At 48.8% G+C, this 22,739-nt stretch overlaps 1 protein-coding gene across 1 annotated transcript; it reads right to left on the bottom strand.

Moving 5' to 3' along the window:
- Positions 1 to 18,910: 18,910 nt before the first annotated feature.
- Positions 18,911 to 20,778, bottom strand: LOC123115994 (transcription factor LUX). Its single transcript, XM_044537016.1, has 5 exons — positions 20,258 to 20,778; positions 20,083 to 20,159; positions 19,903 to 19,939; positions 19,748 to 19,817; positions 18,911 to 19,623 (listed from the first exon to the last, which is right to left on the bottom strand). The coding sequence occupies exons 1-5, from the start codon at positions 20,490 to 20,492 to the stop codon at positions 19,029 to 19,031; spliced, it is 1,014 nt and encodes a 337-aa protein (XP_044392951.1). The 5' UTR covers positions 20,493 to 20,778; the 3' UTR covers positions 18,911 to 19,028.
- Positions 20,779 to 22,739: the final 1,961 nt, after the last annotated feature.

The following is a 22,739-nucleotide window of genomic DNA, read 5'->3' as shown; positions in this document are numbered from 1 at the left end:
TGCCGAGCTGGTCCTTTAAGCTTGAGCGGGAGATATTTGATGGCGTGAAGATCGTCGCCGCGGGCCATATGTATATGAAGGAGATAATCCTCAATCCAAACCGCGGGGTCTGTTGTGCCATCGTAGGATTCGATGTTAACGGGTTTAAACCCTTCAGGGATTTGATGATCCATTACTTCGTCAGTGAAGCATAGTGGGTGTGCGGCGCCTCTGTATTGAGCAATATCGCGACGTAGCTCAAGAGAGCGTTGTCTGCTGTGTTCGGCCCGGCCGGAGTAGTTGTATCCGGCGCGACGGTATTCGTCGTGGGTCTTGGGGCGCCCACGTGATCCATAGATAGATCTGGATTGTCTTGCCTTGTCCTCCAATATATACCGCAAGTCCGGCGCGTTCCCTCATGGCTTCGCGCTTTTTGAGCGGTGCCGGGCTACGGTTTTGGTGGAGGGCTTACATGCCTCTCTGTCCCGGCCACGAGGTGGTCGGTCTGCCGTATTGTGCGCTGGTGATGCCGGTTTGTATGCTTCCTCCTCTAGTCGGGGGAGCAACTTGCGTTTTGGGTAGCTTTTGGAGGGGCGTTCGAGTTCATACTCTTCGGCCGCGAGGACCTCGGTCCATCTGTCGGCCAGCAGGTCTTGATCAGCTTGAAGCTGTTGCTGCTTTTTCTTTAGACTATTTGCTGTGGCCATTAGCCTGCGTCTGAAACGCTCTTGTTCGACGGGATCCTCAGGTACGACGAATTCGTCGTCGTCGAGGCTTGCCTCGTCTCCGGAGGGAGGTATGTAATTATCATCCTCGACCTCTTTGTCTGCCGCCCTCTCGTGAGGGCTTGCTTCTGCCTCCTCTTGCGCCGAATCTTGCTGGAGGGGGTTGTCTTCGGCACTTTCTGGGGTGTTATTATCTCCTGTGCCGGAATCTCCATTCTTGCTGTGGCGGGATTTAGAGCGGCGCCGCTGACGTTGGCGCTTGGGCTGTTTCTTTAAGGAATTGGCCTCCGCTGCTTCTTCGCCGTCCCCATCTTTTGGGGTGTCCACCATGTATATGTCGTATGATGAGGTGGTTTTCCAGTGTCCTGTAGGCGCTGGTTCTTGATAGTCTACGGCATCGTCCTCCATACCGTCGATGTCTTCGGAGTCGTAGTTGAGTACGTCGGTTAGATCGTCGACAGTGGCTATGAAGTGGGTGGTGGGTGGGCTCAGAATTTCTTCGTCGTCCGCGTCCCAACCATCCTGGCCGTAGTACGGCCAGGGCTCTCCGGATAGCGAGAGGTGCTTCAGCGAATTTAAGATGTCGCCGAAGGGTGAGTGCTGAAAGATGTCCACAGCGGTGAATTCCATGATCGGCGCCCAATCGGATTCGACTGGCAGGGGCGCAGGAGGTTCGGAGTCCGGTAGGGAGTCCGACACCTCGGAGTCATGAGCTATATGCGGGACATGGTCAGTGTTCGGCTCCATCACCGTGGAAGTTGCAGCTCCCGAGGCGGTGTCCAGCCACCCGTCCTCGATCTGCGCGATCGGCTACGGACTATAGGTCGGAGCTGATTCGTGTGCGGCCTCCAAGGCGCTGTCCGGCGGCAGAGTTAGGTCGTGCCCATCGTGACAGTGCGGCACACTTGGATGCGGCTCGGACCGTCGATGATCAAGGCCCCGCGGATATCGGCCGTGAAGTTTAGGCTTCCAAACCTGACCTGACGGCCAGGGGCGTAGCTTTCGATCTGCTCCAGATGGCCAAGCGAGTTGGCCCGCAGTGCGAAGCCGCCGAATACGAAGATCTATCAGGGGAGAAAAGTCTCACCCAGGACTACGTCGTTGTTGATTGAAGAGGCCATCAAGCCTATCGGTGACGACACAGAGGAACTCTCAACGAAAGCACCAATGTCGGTGTCAAAACTGGCGGATCTCGGGTAGGGGGTCCCGACTATGCGTCTAGGCGGATGGTAACAGGAGACAAGGGACACGATGTTTTACCCAGGTTCGGGCCCTCTTGATGGAGGTAAAACCCTACGTCCTGCTTGATTGATATTGATATTGTGGATGTTTACAAGAGTGGATCTACCACGAGATCAAGGAGGCTAAACCCTAGAAGCTAGCCTATGGTATGATTGTAAGGGTTGATGTTGTTGGTTGTCCTACGGACTAGAGCCATCCGGTTTATATAGACACCGGAGAGGGCTAGGGTTACATAGAGTCGGTTACAATTGTAGGAGTCTACATATCCGTATCGCCAAGCTTGCCTTCCATGCCAAGGAAAGTCCCCTCCGGACACGGGACGAAGTCTTCAATCTTGTATCTTCATAGTCTTGGAGTCCGGTCGATGATGATAGTCCGGCCGATGATAGTTCGGCCGATGGTGGTAGTCCAGCTATTCGGACACCCCGTAATCTAGGACTCCCTCACCCACCGATTCTTTCTATCCGAAGCCACCGAGTTCAGATGTCATTGCCACTGCCATAAACCCTAGGCAAATCGGTCTCACCGAGATGGGATTGTAATTTCTCTATGTATGTCCATTACCAAAATCGGTCTCACCGAGTTTGAGTAACCGGTACTACCGGGATTACAATGAAAACTCTCTGTTCCTCTTCGTAACATTTCCGTCCAACCGAGATGAGCGAATCGGTCCTACCGAGTTTGCCTGACCAACTCTCTGGTTAGCTTATTACCAAAATCGCTCCTACCAAGTTTGTGTAATCGGTCTCATCGAGATTACGTTATGCCCTGACCCTAACCATATTGGTCCTACCGAGTTGCATGTCGGTCCCACCGAAAATCCTAACGGTCACTAGATTTGCTAAATCGGTCCGACCGAGTTTCTCAATTCGGTCCCACCGAGATTGGCAAGTTGCGTGTAATGGTTAGATTTTGTGTGGAGGCTATATATACCCCTCCACTCACTCTTCATTCATGGAGAGAGCCATCAGAATGAACCTACACTTCCAACTTGCATTTTCTGAGAGAGAACCACCTACACTTGTGTTGAGACCAAGATATTCCATTCCTACCATATGAATCTTGATCTCTAGCCTTCCCCATGTTGCTTTCCACTCAAATCTTCTTTCCGCCAAATCCAAATCCTGTGAGAGAGAGTTGAGTGTTGGGGAGATTATCATTTGAAGCACAAGAGCAAGGAGTTCATCATCAACACACCATTTGTTACTTCTTGGAGAGTGGTGTCTCCTAGATTGGCTAGGTGTCACTTGGGAGCCTCCAACAAGATTGTGGAGTTGAACCAAAGAGTTTGTAAGGCAAGGAGATCGCCTACTTCGTGAAGATCTACCACTAGTGAGGCAAGTCCTTCATGGGCGACGGCCATGCTGGGATAGAAAAGGTTGCTTCTTCGTGGACCCTTCGTGGTGGAGCCCTCCATGGACTCGCGCAGCCGTTACCCTTCGTGGGTTGAAGTCTCCATCAACGTGGATGTACGATAGCACCACCTATCGGAACCACGACAAAAACATCTGTGTCTCCAATTGCGTTTGAATCCTCCAATCCCATCCCTTTAGATTCTTGCAAGTTGCATGCTTTACTGTCCGCTACTCATATACTCTTTGCATGCTTGCTTGATATGTGTTGTGAATGTTAAACTTGTGCGAAAACTCCACTTAAACTTAAAGAAGTTAAAAACTACAGCTTTTGGTACTTAGTGTCTAATCACCCCCCTCTAGACACCTCTTCTCGATCCTTTCAGGTTTTCGACAAGTTCAAGGAGTTGACTACGATGAGACATTCTCACCCGTAGCGATGCTTAAGTCCGTCTGAATCATGTTAGCAATTGCCGCATTTTATGATTATGAAATTTGGCAAATGGGTGTAAAGACTGCATTCCTGAATGGATTTCTGGAAGAAGAGTTGTATATGATGCAACCTGAAGGTTTTATCGATCCAAAGGATGCTAAAAAAGTGTGTAAGCTCCAGTGATCTATCTATGGACTGGTGCAAGCATCTCGGAGTTGGAATAAACGTTTTGATAGTGTGAGCAAAGCACATGGTTTATATAGACTTTTGGAGAAGGTTGTATTTACAAGAAAGTGAGTGGGAGCTCTGTAGCATTTCTAATATTATATGTGGATGACATATTGTTAATTGGAAATGATATAGAATTTCTGGATAGCATAAAAGGATACTTGAATAAGAGTTTTTCAATGAAGGACCTCGGTGAAGCTGCTTATATATTGGACATCAAGATCTATAGAGATAGATCCAGACGCTCAATTGGACTTTCACAAAGCACATACCTTGATAAAGTTTTGAAGAAGTTCAAATAGGATCAAGCAAAGAAAGGGTTCTTTCCTGTGTTACAAGGTGTGAAATTGAGTCAGACTCAATGCCCGACCGCTGCAGAAGATAGAGAGAAAAATGAAAGGTGTTCCCTATGCTTCAACCACAGGCTCTATCATGTATGCAATGCTGTGTACCAGACCTGATGTGTGTCTTGCTATTAGTTTAGCAGGGAGGTACCAAAGTATTCCAGGAGTGGACCACTGGACAGCGGTCAAGAATATCCTGAAATACCTGAAAAAGACTAAGGATATGTTTCTCGTTTATGGAGGTGACAAAGAGCTCGTCGTAAATGGTTACGTTGATGCAAGCTTTGACACTGATCCGGATGACTCTAAGTCACAAACCGGATACGTGTTTATATTGAACACTAGAGCTGTCAGTTGGTGCAGTTCTGAACAAAGCGTCGTGGCAGGATCTACATGTGAAGCGGAGTACATAGATGCTTCGGAAGCAGCAAATGAAGGAGTTCATATCTGATATAGGTGTCATACCTAGTGCATCGGTCCAACGAAAATCTTTTGTGACAATACTAGTGCAATTGCCTTGGCAAAGGAATCCAGATTTCACAAGAGAACCAAGCACATCAAAAGACACTTCAATTCCATCCGCGATCAAATCAAGGAGGGAGACATAGAAATTTGCAAGATACATACAGATCTGAATGTTGCAGACCTGTTGACTAAGCCTCTCTCACGAGCAAAACATGATCAGCACCAAGACTCTATGGGTGTTAGAATCATTACTATGTAATCTAGATTATTGACTCTAGTGCAAGCGGAAGACTAAAGAAAATATGCCCTAGAGGCAATAATAAAGTTGTTTTTTATATTTCCTTATATCATGATAAATGTTTATTATTCATGCTAGAATTGTATTAACCGGAAACTTAGTACATGTGTGAATACATAGACAAACAAAGTGTCACTAGTATGCCTCTACTTGACAAGCTCGTTGAATCAAAGATGGTTGTGTTTCCTAACCATAGACATGGGTTGTCATTTGATTAACGGGATCACATCATTAGAGAATGATGTGATTGACTTGACCCATTCCGTTAGCTTAGCACTTGATCATTTAGTTTGTTGCTATTGCTTTCTTCATGACTTATACATGTTCCTATGACTATGAGATTATGCAACTCCCGAATACCGGAGGAACACTTTGTGTGCTACCAAACGTCACAACGTAACTGGGGGATTATAAAGGTGCTCTACAGGTGTCTCTGATGGTACTTGTTGAGTTGGCATAGATCGAGATTAGGATTTGTCACTCCGATTGTCGGAGAGGTATCTCTGGGCCCTCTCGGTAATGCACATCACTATAAGCCTTGCAAGCAATGTGACTAATGAGTTAGTTACGGGATGATGCATTACAGAACGAGTAAAGGGACTTGCCGGTAACGAGATTGAACTAGGTATTGAGATACCAATGATCAAATCTCGGGCAAGTAACATACCGATGACAAAGGGAACAACATATGTTGTTAAGCAGTTTGACCGATAAAGATATTTGTAGAATATGTAGGAGACAATGTGAGCATCCAGGTTCCACTATTGGTTATCGACCAGAGACGTGTCCCGGTCATGTCTACATAGTTTTTGAACCCGTAGGGTCCGCACGCTTAACGTTCGGTGACGATCAGTATTATGAGTTTATGTGTTTTTGATGTATCGAAGGTTGTTCGGAGTCCCAGGTGAGATCACGGACATGACGAGGAGTCTCGAAATGGTTGAGACATAAAGATTGATATATTATAAGGTTATATTCAGGCACCGGAAGGGTTCCGAGGTTCACCAGATAAATACCGGAGTACCGGGAGGTTACCAGAACCCCCCGGGGAGTATATGGGCCTTAATGGGCTTTAGGCGAGAGAGGGGGAATGGCTAGGGCTGCCCCCCCCCAAGCCTAGTCCGAATTGGACTAGGGGGAGGGGCGGTGCCCCCTCCTTCCTTCTCCTCCTCTCCTTCCCTCCCCCCTTGGCGCGCCCTCCTCCTAGGCTGGCCGCCTCCCTCCTTGCTCCTTTATATACGGGGGCAGGGGCACCCTAAGACACAAGTTGATCATTGATCTTTAGACGTGTGAGGTGCCCCCCTCCACCATAATCCACCTCGGTCATATCATAGTGGTGCTTAGGCGAAGCCCTACGACGGTAGCTTCATCAACATCGTCATCACGCCATCGTGCTGACAGAACTCTCCCTCGAAGCTCTACTGGATCGTGAGTTCGTGGGACGTCACCGAGCTGAACGTGTGCAGATCGCCGAGGTGCCGTACGTTCGATACTAGGATCGATCGATCGTGAAGACGTACGACTACATCAACCGTGTTGTCATAACACTTCCGCTTACGGTCTATGAGGGTACGTGGACGACACTCTTCCCTCTCGTTGCTATGCATCACCATGATCTTGCGTGTGCGTAGGAAGTTTTTTGAAATTACTACATTCTGCAACATCGTCAATGCCGCCATGGCCGCCGCGGCCAGCACCAGCTCGTTCGCGTTCCCTCGGATGGTGCTGCCCAACTCGCCCCGTGCGTCGGCTTGCACCTCGATGCTCGGATTCCACCTGTACCCGCAAGCCTACCACCTCTCCGGGGAGTGCTCGCCCGACGTGAGCGTGGTGGTGCCTTCCACGCCCGCGCCTGCGCCCATCGATCTCAATGCCACACCGGTAGTCGGTGGCTCATCATACAAATGATCAAATGAACGCCTTCATGGAGATCCAAAGGAGGAGGCTAGAGATGGACACAGAGAAGCAAGCCAAGATGCTTGAGTTGGAGGCGGAGAAGCAAGCCAAGATGCTTGAGTTGGAGGCCGAGAAGCAAGCCAAGATGCTTGAGTTGGAGGCGGAGAAGCAAGCCAAGATGCTTGAGTTGGAGGCGGAGAAGCATTCCCACCTAACATGTACGACTATCATGTACATTCCCACCTCCTGGCAAAAGTTGGGATCATTTCAAGAATGTCCAAAAAACACCATGTTCATAGATTTGCAAGATAGGTTCACAAATATGAAAAAGTCTAAAACTTCAAAACAGATTGTGAGTCTGCAAAAAAGTTAATGAAAAAAGTTCATTGATTTTGAAGAAAGTTTACCAATTTAAAAAATTGTGGTTTTTGACAAAAAAACTTCAGTATAACCATAGAAATAAAAAAATGAAATGATGATATCTTAGCAGTGGCAGGAGGTGAGTGGCGGGTGGCCCTAAGAGCCTGGCCCGCCACTGTTGGGCATTCCTGCAGCAGTGCGTCGCCGCCACAAAAAAACCTAGATCGCCTCTTCTCCTCTCGCCACTAACATGGTGCACCGTGTCGGCTCGTCGCCGCCACAAAAAAACCTAGATCACCTCTTCTCCTCTCGCCATTAACACGATGCGCCGTTCGGCAAAGCCGACGTGGCGCCAGTGGCGAGGGAGAGATCCTTTAGATGTGGTGCCCTGGTGGGGCACACAATTTTGCAGAAAGGGTTTGCCGGCTGCTAAGCACATTGACTACTTTCAATGGCGGCCCGGCCTAGCCTAGTCATTGGATAAGGGGGATTCACGGAAGGTCCTAGGCGGCGACGGGTCTTAGGTTATCTTAGGGTTTTGGTTAGGGAGGCTTGACGATGACGCCATCTCTTTGTTGGAATAAGTTTCTCCCCATCCTATCCCTATCCTATTGGTGTATTTATTGTCGGCGAAGGAAGTGTAGAGCTATATCCCCAATGGGTCTTCCAGCATATGCTCAGTTTTGGTTTTCAGTGGATCCATCAGAATTCGGCTAGCTTTCGTGATCTTCAGAGTTTCTATAGTCCCTTCTTGGATTTTTCTTTTTCGGGGCAACGATTTTCTTCGCAATTTCTCTACGTCAACCACACCCTGTGGAACCCACCATTTTTGATGTAAACTGGGGGAGACATGTTTGATCACGGATTTTGCTATGGTCCCCACTAATGATGAGACAGGACCGCGGAACCACTTGGCAGTGGCATCGCTTATGCAGGAAGGAACAAGCATTCAATTTGGAGACCAGCGTTTCCCCCCGCCCTGGCCCCAAGATCTCTTCACATGCCTCTCTCCTCGCATACCCACCACCCACTCCGTCGCATGCTCTAGACCTCGCAATGCCCCCCATGGTGCTGCACATCCCTAGCCCTCGCCTCGGCATTGAGGCAGGACTGAGAGGCGATTGCCAAGCTACCACCAACGAGGATACCTTGGACCAAATGGCCACCCATGTGGGTGACGAGGTTGCGGTGGGAGTGTACTACAGTGGGCCGGGGTGCCCCATCGCCCGACATGCCTGCTTTCGACAAAAGTCCATCGTCCTTCTCTGGTGGACTTTGCTCCCCTGGTCAGTTCTATGGCCGGTTGATTGGGATGGGGAGTGGGACCGGGGCAAACCCTTGGTCATCGGCAGAGGCCTTCTAAAGGTCCCCTCATGTTCTCCTCCTTGCTCTCCTTCCAGCGAAAGCTCTAGTTCTCCTTGAAGATGGCGGCGCATGCCCTCGTTGCACCCCTTACTGAAGGCGTCATCCAAGGTTCATGGAATCAAGGTTGGCGCTTTGTTGCTGGATTGGGGCCGGTTGGTGGCTGATGGAAATATGCCCTAGAGGCAATAATAAAATGGTTATTATTATATTTCCTTAATCATGATAAAGGTTTATTATTCATGCTAGAATAGTATTGACTGGAAACTTAAATACATGTGTGGATACATAAACAAATATTGTGTCCCTAGTGAGCCTCTACTAGACTAGCTCGTTGATCAAAGATGGTTAAGGTTTCCTAACCAGAGACATGTGTTGTCATTTGATAATGGGATCACATCATTAGGAGAATGATGTGATGGACAAGACCCATCCACTAGCTTAGCATTTTGATCGTTCAGTTTATTTATATTGCTTTCTTAATGTCAAATACATATTCCTTCGACTATGAGATTATGCAACTCCCGGATACCGAAGGAATACCTTGTGTGCTATCAAACGTGACAACGTAACTAAGTGATCATAAAAATGCTCTACAGGTATCTCCGAAGGTGTTTGTTGAATTGGCATAGATCGAGATTAGGATTTGTCACTCCGAGTGTTGGAGAGGTATCTCTGGGCCCTCTCGGTAGTACACATCATAAGAAGCCTTGCAAGCAAAGTAACTAAGGAGTTAGTTGCAAGATGATGTATTACGGAACGAGTAAACAGACTTTCCAGGAATGAGATTGAACTAGGTATGAAGATAACGACGATCGAATCTCGGGCAAGTAACATACCGATGGACAAAGGGAATTACATATGTTGTCATAACGGTTCGACCGATAAAGATCTTCGTAGAATATGTAGGAACAAATATGTGCATCTAGGTTCCGCTATTGGTTATTGACCGGAGAAGTGTCTCAGTCATGTCTACATAGTTCTCGAACCTGTAGGGTCCGCACGCTTAACGTTCGTTGACGATATAGTGTTATATGAGTTATGTGATTTGGTGACCAAATGTTGTTCGGAGTCCCGGATGATCACGGATATGACGAGGAGCTCCGAAATGGTCTGGAGGTAAAGATTGATATATAGGACGATGATATTTGGACAACAGAAAAGTTTTGGGGGTACCGGGTAGTCATCGGATCACCGAAAGGGGTTCTGGGAAGCCCCGGGAGGCTATATGGGCTCAATGGACCAAAGAGGGAACACACCAGCCCACAAGGGGCTGGTGCGCCTCTCTCCCTAGCCGCAGGCCCTAGTGGAAGGAAAGGAGGAGGGCTGGCCCCTCCTGCCTTTCCCTCCTCATGATAGAAAGGAAAGGGGGGCGCCACCTCCCCCTGCCTTCCTCCCGTGTGCATAGAAGGAAAGAGGGGGGAGCAGGGCAGGGGCCAAGGCTGGCCGCCGGTCCCCTTGGGGTGCCCTAGGTTGCCTCCCCTCCTCCCTCCCACCTATATATACATGAGGGAGGGGGCGCCACACACCCACGACATTATCCTAGCCGTGTGTGCCGCCTCTCTCCACAGTTTTGTCCCTCGGTCATATTTTCGTAGTGCTTAGCCGAAGTCCTCCGGAGATAGCATCACCATCACCGTAATCACTCTGTCATGCTGTCGCAACTCATCTACTACTTTGCCCGTCTTGCTGGGTCAAGAAGGCGATGACGTCACCGAGCTGAACGTGTGCTGAACGCGGAGGTGTCGTACGTTCGGTACTTGATCGGTTGGATCGCGTAGAAGTTAGACTACATCAACCGCGCTAATAAATGCTTCTGCTTATGGTCTACGAGGGTACGTAGACACACACTCTCTCGTTGCTATGCATCTCCATGGATAGATCTTGTGTGTGCATAGAATTATTTTTTTCCATGCAACATTCCCAAACAGTGGCGGCTTCTTATGCATCAATCTACTTCTTCTACCGCCATTCTTCGTCATGTGGTAACATTCTTTGGTTTGCGATTGGATGTGTGATTGGCCTGTGGTACGCGGTGAGGTCGCGGGATCCCTCTGGTTGTGGTTCGCGCTCGGGTCCCTCATGCCCGGGATGCTTGGTTGATATTGTTCATGCTGCTCTAGGGTGATCTTTCTACCTTTCGATGGTACGGCACCCTTCGAGTCAGGACGAGAGGACTGTGGTCCTCTTCAGAGGTAAGACTGGATGGCTTGTTGATAAGCTCTGCCTGAGTAAGCGAAGAGGTGTTCGCTACTAAAGTTGGTGTTCCTTGTTGTGGCTGTTGTTCTAGATGTTTGGCCTCGGTGATTTAGCTTGGGCTCCTTTATCTATTTTTCGTTATCTGTATCACTGTTTGGCTGTTAGATGCGACAACACTTTGTATCATTGCCGTTTCTTGTCTACTATTTTCTTTGTAAGTTGTCCAATGTAATTCTAACCAGTTGATGACTATTAATTCTAGGTCGGGCTAAGTTCGAGCCTTTTCTCAGGCTTGACCTACGCCTTCTCTCTAAAAAAAGTATGAACAAAGTTCAGGACTGCAACTTGGTCAAAGAAAAGATTAAATCAGATGTAGGACGTGGCCGCCGGCAGGCCCCCAGGGTGGGGCCATCTGGATGCCACAGCGTCGCTCTCCAAGGCCTGCGCCGTGACCGCGACGACAATGGGAGCCAAGGAGGTGGGCGGCGCTCATGGAAGGATACCCTGCTCGGCAGGGGCCGCGCCTCCGTCGACAAGGCGCCCGCAGCAGATGCCTCCTCCTCCAGGCGCAGGAGCCGCACCCCTTCGTCGCGTCATCGTGACGGCATGCAGCGTGGCCGCAGCCTCGAGCGCCGCCACGAGAAGCGCTCCAACGACATCGCCGCCTCCGGTGCCACTCCGCCGCTCCCACTGCGTCACGTGACCCCGCCACCATGCGTCGTCGACCCCATCACCGACTTCTTCGACAAGGCCAAGCAATCGCTAGCGACGCCCACCAGAGTCGACTACATGCAGTTTGAGCTTGACGCCACGATCGAGGCCACGCCCTCCTGGCATCTCGTCTTCACCGCCCCGAGCCCACCCCTAGCTTGCCAGGTGCTGCCTTCTTCCTCGACCATGGAGGTGCAACTCGGTGCGGTCACCCAGCGCGTCAGCGACATGGTGATCACGCCTGAAGATGATGCTGCGCCGGACCATGGTCTCTTCATCGAGCCGCCCCCACCGGTCATCAAGACCCCTCTGCCGCGCAAGTCTGCACCGCCGAAGTCTCGGGCAAGGGCCCCCTCTGCCCCGGTGCGGCAAAGCGCCAGACAGGCATTGAAGAACTGTTCGATCCCGGTGGCTGAACGCGTTGCGTTTCGCATCGTCCGGGAGTTAGGTCTGCTGGGACCGAAGGACAAGATGACTCCACAGGCGGCCGAAGCGCTCATCAGCCGTTTCAAGGAGCCACTCACCACCGACGGCATCGCCTGCATCGCCCGCCTAACCCGTCTGGACGAGGCGGCCCTCCTGGTGGCGGCAGGCCTCGCCGGACCTGACGGAGCTGCCACTGATGGCCAGTAGTTGATATGTTAGTCTTCATTTGTAGTAGTCTCCGAGGGTGGCTGACCTGCTGTCAGTTAGAGTTAGGATCTAGTTTCCCGATGATGCTCTGTAATCGTAGACGTAGTTCGTCGAGTAGCCGGTGCTGGCGAGAGTTTGGGCTTATTGGTGGTCGCCAGCACCCCCCTGTTAAGCTGGTTATGTACCTGTTCTTCAGTATCATCAATGTAGAAATCCTTTCGGAGAAATGCTGGTGTCCCCATGATTGAAAACCTCTGCCCAATTCTTTCATGGAACGTCCGAGGATTGAACTCGCCTGCAAGGAGAGCTACCGTTGCTGAAGTTGTTGTTTCCCATCGCCTTGGCATTCTCTGTCTCCAGGAAACAAAAATCTCAACCTGGACTGCAGATTTAGCCAGAGAAGTTGGAGGTGCCAAGCTTAGAGACTGCGTCGTGCTGCATGCTTTTGACACCAGAGGTGGCGTGGCAATCTTCTAGGATCCTCATGTTGTGCAAATCACCTCCCAGGCCATCGAGCAGTTTGCAATAACAGCGCAAGCCAGGTTAAAAGCATCAAGCAAAACTTTCTGGCTGACCACGGTCTACGGGCCGGCTGATGACGACAGGAAGGAGGATTTTTTGACTGAAATAAGAAACACTGCCCCCCCCCCCCAGTAGGACAGCCCTGGCTGATCAATGGGGACTTCAACATAATCTATGAAGCCAGAGACAAAAACAATGATCGGATAAACCGAAGAATCATGGGCAGATTCAGAAGTGCCATTGACGCGGCCGAGCTCAGAGAAATCAAATGCAAAAACAGAAGATATACCTGGAGTAATGAAAGGGAGAGGCCAACCCTGGAGAGCATCGACAAATTCTTCTGTAACATCAGTTGGGAGGCACTTTTTCCATCAGTTATCCTGATGGCCTGTTTCACTGCTTGCTTAGACCATTGCCCTCTCCTCCTTGCGGATGCCACCTCCCCAAGGAGAAGTGCAATGTTTCGGTTTGAATCGTTCTGGCCAAAATTTCCTCACTTCCATGAGACGGTAAACAAAGCTTGGAACAGACCCGTCAACCACTCATGTGCTTTCGTTAGGCTAAAGCTGAAACCTTTGAGAACAGCCAAAGATCTGAAAATTTGGAGCAAGTCACATTTCAGTGATGCTAGATTGCAGTTCCACATTGCTTCTGAAATCATTCTTCGCCTCGATGTCGCCCAAGAATCAAGGCTGCTGACTCCTCTGGAGCTCACACTGAGGAAAAATCTAAAAACCAGGCTGCTTGGACTTGCTGCTATTGAGCGTGTTCGGAAAAGGCAGGCATCTAGAATCACCTGGTTGCGAGTGGGGGATGCAAATACAAAAAATTTCAGTGCAAAAATCAACTCAAGGCGTCGCAAAAACTTCATCGCTGCATTGAAAACAAATGGGGGGCTGGTCACTGCCCACGAAGAAAAGGAGAAGTTCATTTTTGAACACTTCAACAGTCTGTTGGGATCTAAGCAAGACTGCCCAAAAATGATCAACTGGGATGAGCTTTAGTTACCGTCCGTTCAGGGTGGGGGCCTCGATAATCCATTCACTGAAGAAGAGATTTGGAACGCTATCAAAGCTATGCCCACTGAAAAAGCCTCGGGCCCTGACGGTTTCAACGGTACCTTCTTCAGAGCCTGCTGGCCGACAATCAAGCATGATATTCTTGCGGTCTTCCACCAATTCCACCACCTGGCCGGTGATTTCAAGCCTCTAAACAAGGCACTTGTTGCTCTTCTGCCAAAGAAGGATGGAGCTGAAACGATTGCAGATTTTCGACCGATCAGTTTAATTCACTCTGTAGCCAAACTCATCTCAAAGGTGCTGCAGCTGAGACTGTCGCGGGTGATGGAGCAGCTCATCTCACCAGCCCAGTCGGCCTTCTTGAAATCAAAATGCATACAGGATAGCTTCCTATATGTTCAAAACGCAGTCCGTTCGCTGCACCGCCGCAAAACACCAGCCCTGCTCATCAAACTAGATATAGCCAAGGCCTTCGACAACGTCTCCTGGGAATATCTGCTTCAATTACTAGATAAGTTAGGATTTAGCGCTAGATGGAGGGATTGGATTTCGATGCTGCTAGCTAGCTCTTCCTCGGCTTTCGTCCTCAACGGCTGCCCTAGAAGCGACATTGACCATCGTAGAGGCCTGCGACAGGGAGAACCGCTCTCGCCCTTGCTGTTCATAATCGCCATAGACCAATTGCACCATCTCCTAGAAAAAGCGGAGGAATGGGGCCTGCTCACCCCCTGCAGGGTAGGATAGGTGCCCTGAGAACCTGCCTCTACGCCAACGACGCCATGATCTTCGCCACCCCATCCCGCCAGGAGATCGACAACCTGTTTCTGCTGCTGTATAACTTAGGAAAGGCCACGGGACTCCGCATCAACATAGAAAAATCATCGGTTGCGCCGATTAGATGTGGTGACATTGATCTTCAAGATGTACTACATGGTTTTAGTGGTCCGGTGGTAGGCTTCCCGTTGCGCTACTTAGGGCTACCCATTACCATCTCCCGTGTCCGCTTAGTCCACCTACAATTCATCCTTGATCGCATAAGAGCTAGACTGGCGGCATGGAAAGGACTCCTCATGTCGATAGCAGGACGTAGGGTTCTTGTCCGCTCCGTTCTAACGGCGTTGCCAATCTTCACTCTGACGGTTCTGCGAGATCCAAAAAGGCTGCTCAAAGACATTGACAAATGCAGGCGTCGCTTCCTTTGGGCTCAAGACGAAGAGCTTTCTGGCGGCAAATGCAAGGTTAACTGGCCCACTGTCTGCTCTCCGATGGACTATGGAGGCCTCGGCGTCCTTGATTTGCAGCAGTTCTCTCGCGCACTCAGGCTCAGGTGGCTTTGGTTCAGCTGGAGAAACCCTGATCGGCCATGGGCGGGCTCGGAGCTGCCCTGTGATGATGCAGACAAGGAGCTTTTCGCTGCTGCAACAAGAGTCACTATCGGGAACGGGGAGGTTGCATTGTTCTGGAACTGCGCGTGGCTGGGATCATCGACATTGCGAGCATCCTTCCCAGCCTTGTTCGCCCACGCCAGGAGAAAGAACAGAACAGTGAAAGAGGCACTTTCAGCTGGCACCTGGATCCGTGACCTGGCTCATGGAAACACTGATGCTCTACTCCAGGACTTTGTTCATTTGGCCAGCGCATCCGCCTTGCAAATGTGCAGCTGCAGCCTGGGATCCCGGACGAAATCACTTGGAAATTCACAGCGTCAGGAACATACACTGCTGCCTCAGCTTACAACATGCAGCTCATGGGCAGAATCAAATCACCCGCGCACAAACTAATTTGGAGCACCTGGGCCCCTGGAAAAATCAAGATCTTCTACTGGTTGCTGTTCAAGGAAAGAATCTGGTGCAACGACAGACTCCAAAGAAGAGGATGGCCGAACGGATATTTCTGTCAGTTATGCCTCAGAAATCTTGAAACAACTACACACCTCTTCTGGCAATGCAATTTTGCTGTCGCGGTTTGGCAGAAGCTGGCGGAGTGGAACGGATGTGGTGCCGTCGACCCGGCCAGATGGCATCTGCTGCCAAGCTCAACACTGATCGCCACCAAGATGACTAGCGAAACTTGCCCAGCATTCATGAAAGGCGTCAACTCCCTTATTCTTCTGGCGCTCTAGGAAATATGAAAAGAACGAAACAGCTGCACTTTCAGGGGAAAGGTGGCATCTGCCTCTGAGGTGCTGGCATCCATAAGGAGAGCCATCGAGCTGTGGCGCGCCGCGGGCGCAACATGCCTAGAGCCCCCGTTCGGGGACACATTGGGAGATATGTAACTTGATAAACCCTAGCTTTTTCTTTTCTCTCTGTTTTCTTTTGCCTTATTTCCTTTGACCCTTGGGTCAGCCCCCCCGCCTTTGTATGCTTTAACCAATGCTCTCTGCTAAATCAATGGAACGCCAGGAATTCCTGGATCTTTCAAAAAAAAAAATCAGATGTAAATGAAGGGAATACAAATTACATTTTAAAACCTGCCTAACGAGAACAAAATGATTGACGGTACCTTAAGTTGGGTGTCAACATGACAAAACAAATGCCTCCATTTTCTCCGAGAACTGAACGAAAAGAAAGAAATTGTCACCGAACCGAATCAGGCGTTTAGCGTTGAATCCAAACCGTCAAGCATGAAAAACTTCTCCATGGATGAGAAGCATGAAAAAGCTGGCAAGAAGTTCGCACGGACTGCGCATAGTCAGTTCTGTACCTAACTGTGCTAATTAGTTTCATGTGGCCGGACTTGTAAATAATTTCATATCTTGAACTTCAGCGTCATGTTCTGTAGAAAAGGTGTAATAAATATTGTTTGTCAAACATGCATACTGTAGTAAATTTGACTGCGTACTGTGCTCCATCTGAAAGTAAACATGGCATACTGTGCTATCAAGGTGATACATGAGCCCCACAAAAAAAGGTCATATATAAGTATGGTCTCGGAAAAAACAGGTCATGTATAAATTTCCCCTATCCTTTAATCCCCTAAAAATTGAGAAATTAAACTTTTTTGCATTTAGCCCTAAAATGTGATCCTCTAAAAAAAACTTTTCTTGTTTTTTTTCTAAACGTTTGCATACAAACTCCATTTGAACATATATTTTCACATCATATTAATTCGAAACTTGAGATTTCAAATACACACAATTCAAATACATATCAAATCCAATGTTTTCAAATTCCAACACGCCATACGGTCCGAATGAACTAATCCGAATAAAACATGATAAAAGTACAAGAATCAGGTGCTATAAAGTTGCAATGGTACTCAACAAGATCATCTTAGAGTTGGTTGTGAGTTTATTGGCTCTCGATCCATAATGTGCTTCGAGGAATGCTTAGATCATTTTTCAGTGATGTTACGGCTCAACCAGGCCACCATTGTAGATGAACCACAAGTTCTCCGGGTCCTCTCGCTCTCATCCTCGATGATCATGTTTTGCAAGATAACACATGTTGGCATGATCTTTGATAATCTCTAAGGCTTCAAATACTCAGCAGGGTCATGGACAATCACATAGAGTTTTTGAAGCACAACAAAAGCTCTCTCAACATACTTCCTCACGGATTCTTGGCACGCCACAAAGTGAGATCTCTTGTTGCCTTGTGGACGTTATATTGTCTTCAGAAATGTGACTCATGGCGGATAGAGTCCACCGACAATGTAGGTGCAGCAGCCCATGTGATAGTCATGCCAATTTACAACATAGTTGCAAGGTGAAGCTCCACCAGCAGCAAGCTTAATAGAGGAGAGACAAGCAAGGCACTAGAAGGGACGTGTTAGCGCCCTAGGTGCCAACCCAATGCCACTTCATCGAGCTGTATGACTATGCCAGGCTACGAGCCAACATACTTCTTCGGCACAACACGGCACCGACACGTCGTTGCCACATACGGACGCCTTCAAGCGATGCATCATTATCGACACGCCGCCGCAATGCCAACACCGATACTTCATTGACAAGGTCTTCATCAAGTGGTCTTCATCAACATCTTCACAACACACCACCGCCGCCCCGTCCACGAGATGGACATCTCCAGCGTCCTCCGACAGTACATCTGCAAGACGCGACCTCGACGACAGCAATGATCGTGTCAGCTACGCATGACTGCATCGACATGGCATCACTACTGTGACGATCCGTACATGGCCACACGGTTCTTGCAAAATTGATGTGTGCTCGAGATGGACTCATCGCTGACGGCACCCTCTGACATCCACAAGGTGCATCGTTCATGACTACAGCTCCGTCATCTACAACATAGCGCTTTTTTGCGCCTCTGGCTTTGTGTGGCTTCATCCACGATGACTACATCATTGACCACAACTACTTCGACCACAGCTACATCACTAGGACCAGCTACCTCGACATCGACATACAGAACCACGTCTACAGCTACTCATTGGCAAAAACTCCAGTCTGCATTGTCACTAGCATCCACTCAACTCCCGCTGTGACTTCGGGAGGGAATAGAGGAGAGACAAGGAAGGCACTAGGAGGGACGTAGTCACCGCCCTAGGTGCCGACCCATCATAGACACAGTTAATGATGACGCAGCAGAGAAGACGACAAAAGCGCAAGACTTCAAATTCAGTTGCAATCGTCCACTTTACTCCTGCTACGACTAAGGGGAAATGTTAGAAGTATAACTCTGTTTAAGATAGAGATAAGGAGGCAAAGATAGAATAGCTTAAACAAAATATGACTTGTCTAATACTTCAAGCCTCTATCCCTCATGTACTCTATGTATACCCCTACAAGGGTCAGATCAATACAACATATAATTCCAAGGTTCTGTATTTTCTTACAACCTTTGCAAATAGATGAGATCTCCGGAGGACAATGAGGTCACCGTGCGAGCCATGCATCCCAAAGTATGAATGCAAGATCCGCAGATCATGTGATACAACCGCCTCAAGAATGATGGTTGGATCCTCCTGGGTTGCCCTAAGTTAGGATGGTTTTGTTTACCATAAAAAATAACTTTTCAAACTAACTGTTAGATCTAAAATGGAAAAACAATTCTTCCGAAAAGCCAGCGTCGTAATAACATACGACTCTTTCTGAGGGTCAAGACCATATACGTCCTAGTATAGCAGGGCATATCTTCATTAATTTAGATGCAGCTATAAACCAACGAACATTAATTAGAAGATAACATAGTATGTATGGTAAAACATAGGTATATATATGTTCGCTCTACATAATATAACATATATGGATGTATGGACAAGTACCACGAGATATCACCACATTACATACTGATCATATGGTGAGATCAAGAGTACTTGCCCTCCTTGTAGCATGCTCATCTTTCCCTCCTCTCTTAATATCCACACTGACATTTACTGCACGATCACTAGCACTAGTACTACTCATCATCCGAGGAGCATCCCCAGGAGAGAACAAGGACAGAGATAGCATAGTGGCAGTGCTGATCTCATCCACTTGTTCTTCATCGGCTCCATTCTCATCAGGGCCTTCTTTCACCCAGCTGCAGCCCGATCTCTTCCACTTCGCCTCCTTCCTCGGCACGGGGAGACCGAGCGAGAGATCGAGATCGAGATCAAGATCAAGAGGAACATGGGTATCGTCGTCATTACGCACTGTCGGTTGCAGCAGTCGTTTATGCTGGTGGTTCATGGTATGATGATCGTTCAGAGATGCACAGCCTGATTGCATCATCAATCCTGGATTGCTAGATGCAGCTCGAGCTACATGTTGAGCTCGGGACCGAAGGAAAGCCGCCTCGGTTTCAGCTTCTAAAGAGTTGTAGGTCCTCGATCCAAGGAAGGGGCGACCATGGGCCCAGTATGGTTCATGGAAGCTTCTCCATGGAGGCCATGCAGCAGCACCAAACCTAGTTCATAATTACCAAGGAGATCAGCCGGATCGACATGCTAGCTAAGGACTGCTTACTTGAATGATTTGCTAGCCACGCAACAGATTGAAGGTGTATAGACCAAATTAATGGATCCAACTACCTTGACGACATGGTGCCCGCACCACTCTGGCGATGATGGAAGGCATGGGGCAAGGGGAGATGACCTATGACTGCAAAAACAAACTTTATCAGATCGATCAGAAAAACACCAAAGCAAGGAAAGAAAAATCATTCATTTTTACACCCACAACATACCCTGGCCTGAGTCATCAATCTTCTTACTCCTATACATCTGAAGATGGTTGAATTTACGACATCATGCAAGAGGACACATATGCTAATTAATTAGTAAACAAAGCAGGCAGGGAAAGATCATCATAAAAGAAAGAAAACCTAAGTTGCACATGGATGTTTTAACAATTGATTAACGTAAACCTGGAGGTGGCTCTTGACATGGCCTATGCTAAGCCCTCTGACGTTCATCAACTGAAGAACGAGCTTCGGAGTTGCACCTATATATATACACCCACAAAACATGGAGTTAACATGGACGAGGGGTTTGGTTAGCTAAGGAATAATATAAGATGATGGAAACTGAATTGAGCCTTACGATCTTGGCCGCCGAGCCTATGAATGGCACGGACGAAGCAGTGGTGGAGCTCCGGCGTCCAGCGGAGGCGCGGGTTCTTGGAGCGAACGTAGGGGCGCACCGACGAGGACGACAAAGAGTTCCCCCTGCAGACGTCCTCGTGCGATTCACGGCCCGCTCCTTCCTCCTCCACCGTGCTGTCATCGTTGCTCGCCGAGGCGCCCGAGCTCCCATCGCTTCCCTTGCTCGCCTCCATGGGAGATCAATTGACGGCCGGCCGTGCCTGCCTCGGACGATCTAGTAGCGAGTTGACGAGGACCTTGGTGCCATCTCGTCAGTGGTGATATCGCAGTGATCAGTCGTGTGGAGAAAGAGAGAGGGGCCAAATTAAGAGTGAGGTCACGGCTCAATTCTATCTGTCTATCTATCTAGAAAGGTTTGTCAAGATGCATATGGGAATTTAAGCTGGCGTGTGCGAGACGATATAGCAAGGGGGATGATCTCACTCATATTTATGTGGGTGGCTGGCCCTTGGAAGGAAGCATATATACATCTGCAAGGGCAGATAGATAGATAGCAGATAGATCGATCTGGAGAAGGTGAAAGATGCAGTTGTAATAACCGCCCAAAAACTTTACAGTACTGGCCAGTACTGCCGGCTCCTGTCCATCGGAAAAGGGAAAAAGGAAAACTAACCAGTACGTGCTGCCGTGCTGGTAGATCACTGACACTAGCCTCTAGTGCTAGCCAAGGAGAAGAGAGGGGACAATAATTCCTTGAGAAAAAAGGAGGCACGGCTAAGAGGCTAGTGATTAAAGTTAAGTACTGTCCAAAGTCTTGGGTTCCTAACTTGCATTTTGGCCTGTAGCTTTCTGCGGTCTCCAGCTAGCCAGTAGGTGCGAAAACGAGAGGGGGAGACAAGTACCCCCAAGAACCAAGACTAACAAACTTCTAGCATGTCCAACAAAGTCACTGCACATATGTGTAAGTGTGAGTGCATGCTCATGGGTTTCCATGCATGTACTCGCTGCTATCTTTGGTTTACATGTATCCATCAAACCTGATACAGATCTATATGTGTACATACATATCAGCTGTACTCTATGTTTTGAGAAGAGCATGAATTGATGAAGCACATGTACTCTTGTTTCCCTGTATTTAGAAATGTTGTTTCTGACTTTTTCATGTATGTCCTCAAAATGTAAGACTTGGCTACAATCTCCGACTGCTGCGGTACGTTTTGATAAGCAACAAAAATTGCGTAGCACATAAGGATTTTGCAGGACGAGTCTAATGCGATATTATTTTCAAAGAAAGGATTTATCGATGCGATTCGGCAGATCTTAGTAGTCAAACTTCCAAAAGCTTGACCACTCATCCCATGAAGACATACATTTCAGAACTGGAATAGGACGTACAACTAACTAAGGTTGGAGAGGAGAGACCTTTCAATCAAACAAACAAAAAGGGAAGCTACATGCTTTTGAGGTTGAACGTACGCCTACACCATGACCCATGGATGTACGTACATCATTGACGACTTGTTGGTATCATCATATATATTGGACTGGACCAGCAGTACTGCATGCAGTTTGGTCACTACTAGGAAGCTATACTAGTAGGAAATAGCCAAAGCGCTTACAAGAATATAACCTTTCATACCGACTTTGTTTTAGGCAATAATATAACATGGACCAGAGAGCAAGGAGCTCTATAGAAGCTAGATAGGTGGGTTCTCCAATTGACCAACTAGAGAGCTGCAGGCGATGCCATGCACGTAAACATCCACATCTCATCTTTCCCTCCTGCAGCTTGGACATACATACTGCTAGTTGGCAATAATCACTGTTAGAAGGGAGAGAGAGGATTTGGTGGAATAGTTCTTGTTGTATTGCTTGAGCCTCGTGGGCATATATATAGGAGTACAATGACCAACTTGGAGTACAAGACAAGCCGGAATAAATCCTAGTCTATCTCGTCTTTCCTAATACAATCACGTTACTCAACATCCCCCCGCAGTCACAACGCTAGCGACGCAGACGGTGAGACTGGAGAAGAATCCAAAGGCAAGCCGACAGACACCCCCCACAGTCGGAACGGTCGACGCATCGCGGAGTCGTGGCTGGAGTGAAAACCGACGAGGTTGCTCAAGCAGGCGGTAGCCCTTTGTGCCGTTTGTCGATGTAGTAGCCGAGAGCGTAGGTGGTGGAGCCGTGGTCGAGGTAGCCGTGCGAAGAATGCCGTGGTCGATGTCGAGTCGGGGTAGCCGGTGTCGAGGAAGTCGCCGTGGAGCCGCGGGCGCAAGGAGGCGCCGTGTTAGTCATAGGCGCAGTGATGTCGAAGTAGTGGTGCGCCGGAAAGAAGATGTTGTTGGCGACGTGTCGCGGCGGGTTTTCCAAGCCCGGGGACACATCGTGGACGAAGGCACGCACCGGTGTTGCCAGCACCGGGCATGCGTAGACGGACGATGACGAAGTTGACGAAGCGCCGTCCAGGCTTGCCA

The sequence above is a fragment of the Triticum aestivum genome, chromosome 5B (assembly GCF_018294505.1).
Source record: "Triticum aestivum cultivar Chinese Spring chromosome 5B, IWGSC CS RefSeq v2.1, whole genome shotgun sequence".
In the NCBI taxonomy this organism is placed as follows: Eukaryota; Viridiplantae; Streptophyta; class Magnoliopsida; order Poales; family Poaceae; genus Triticum; species Triticum aestivum.
This window is presented reverse-complemented; position numbering and strand designations above follow the sequence as displayed.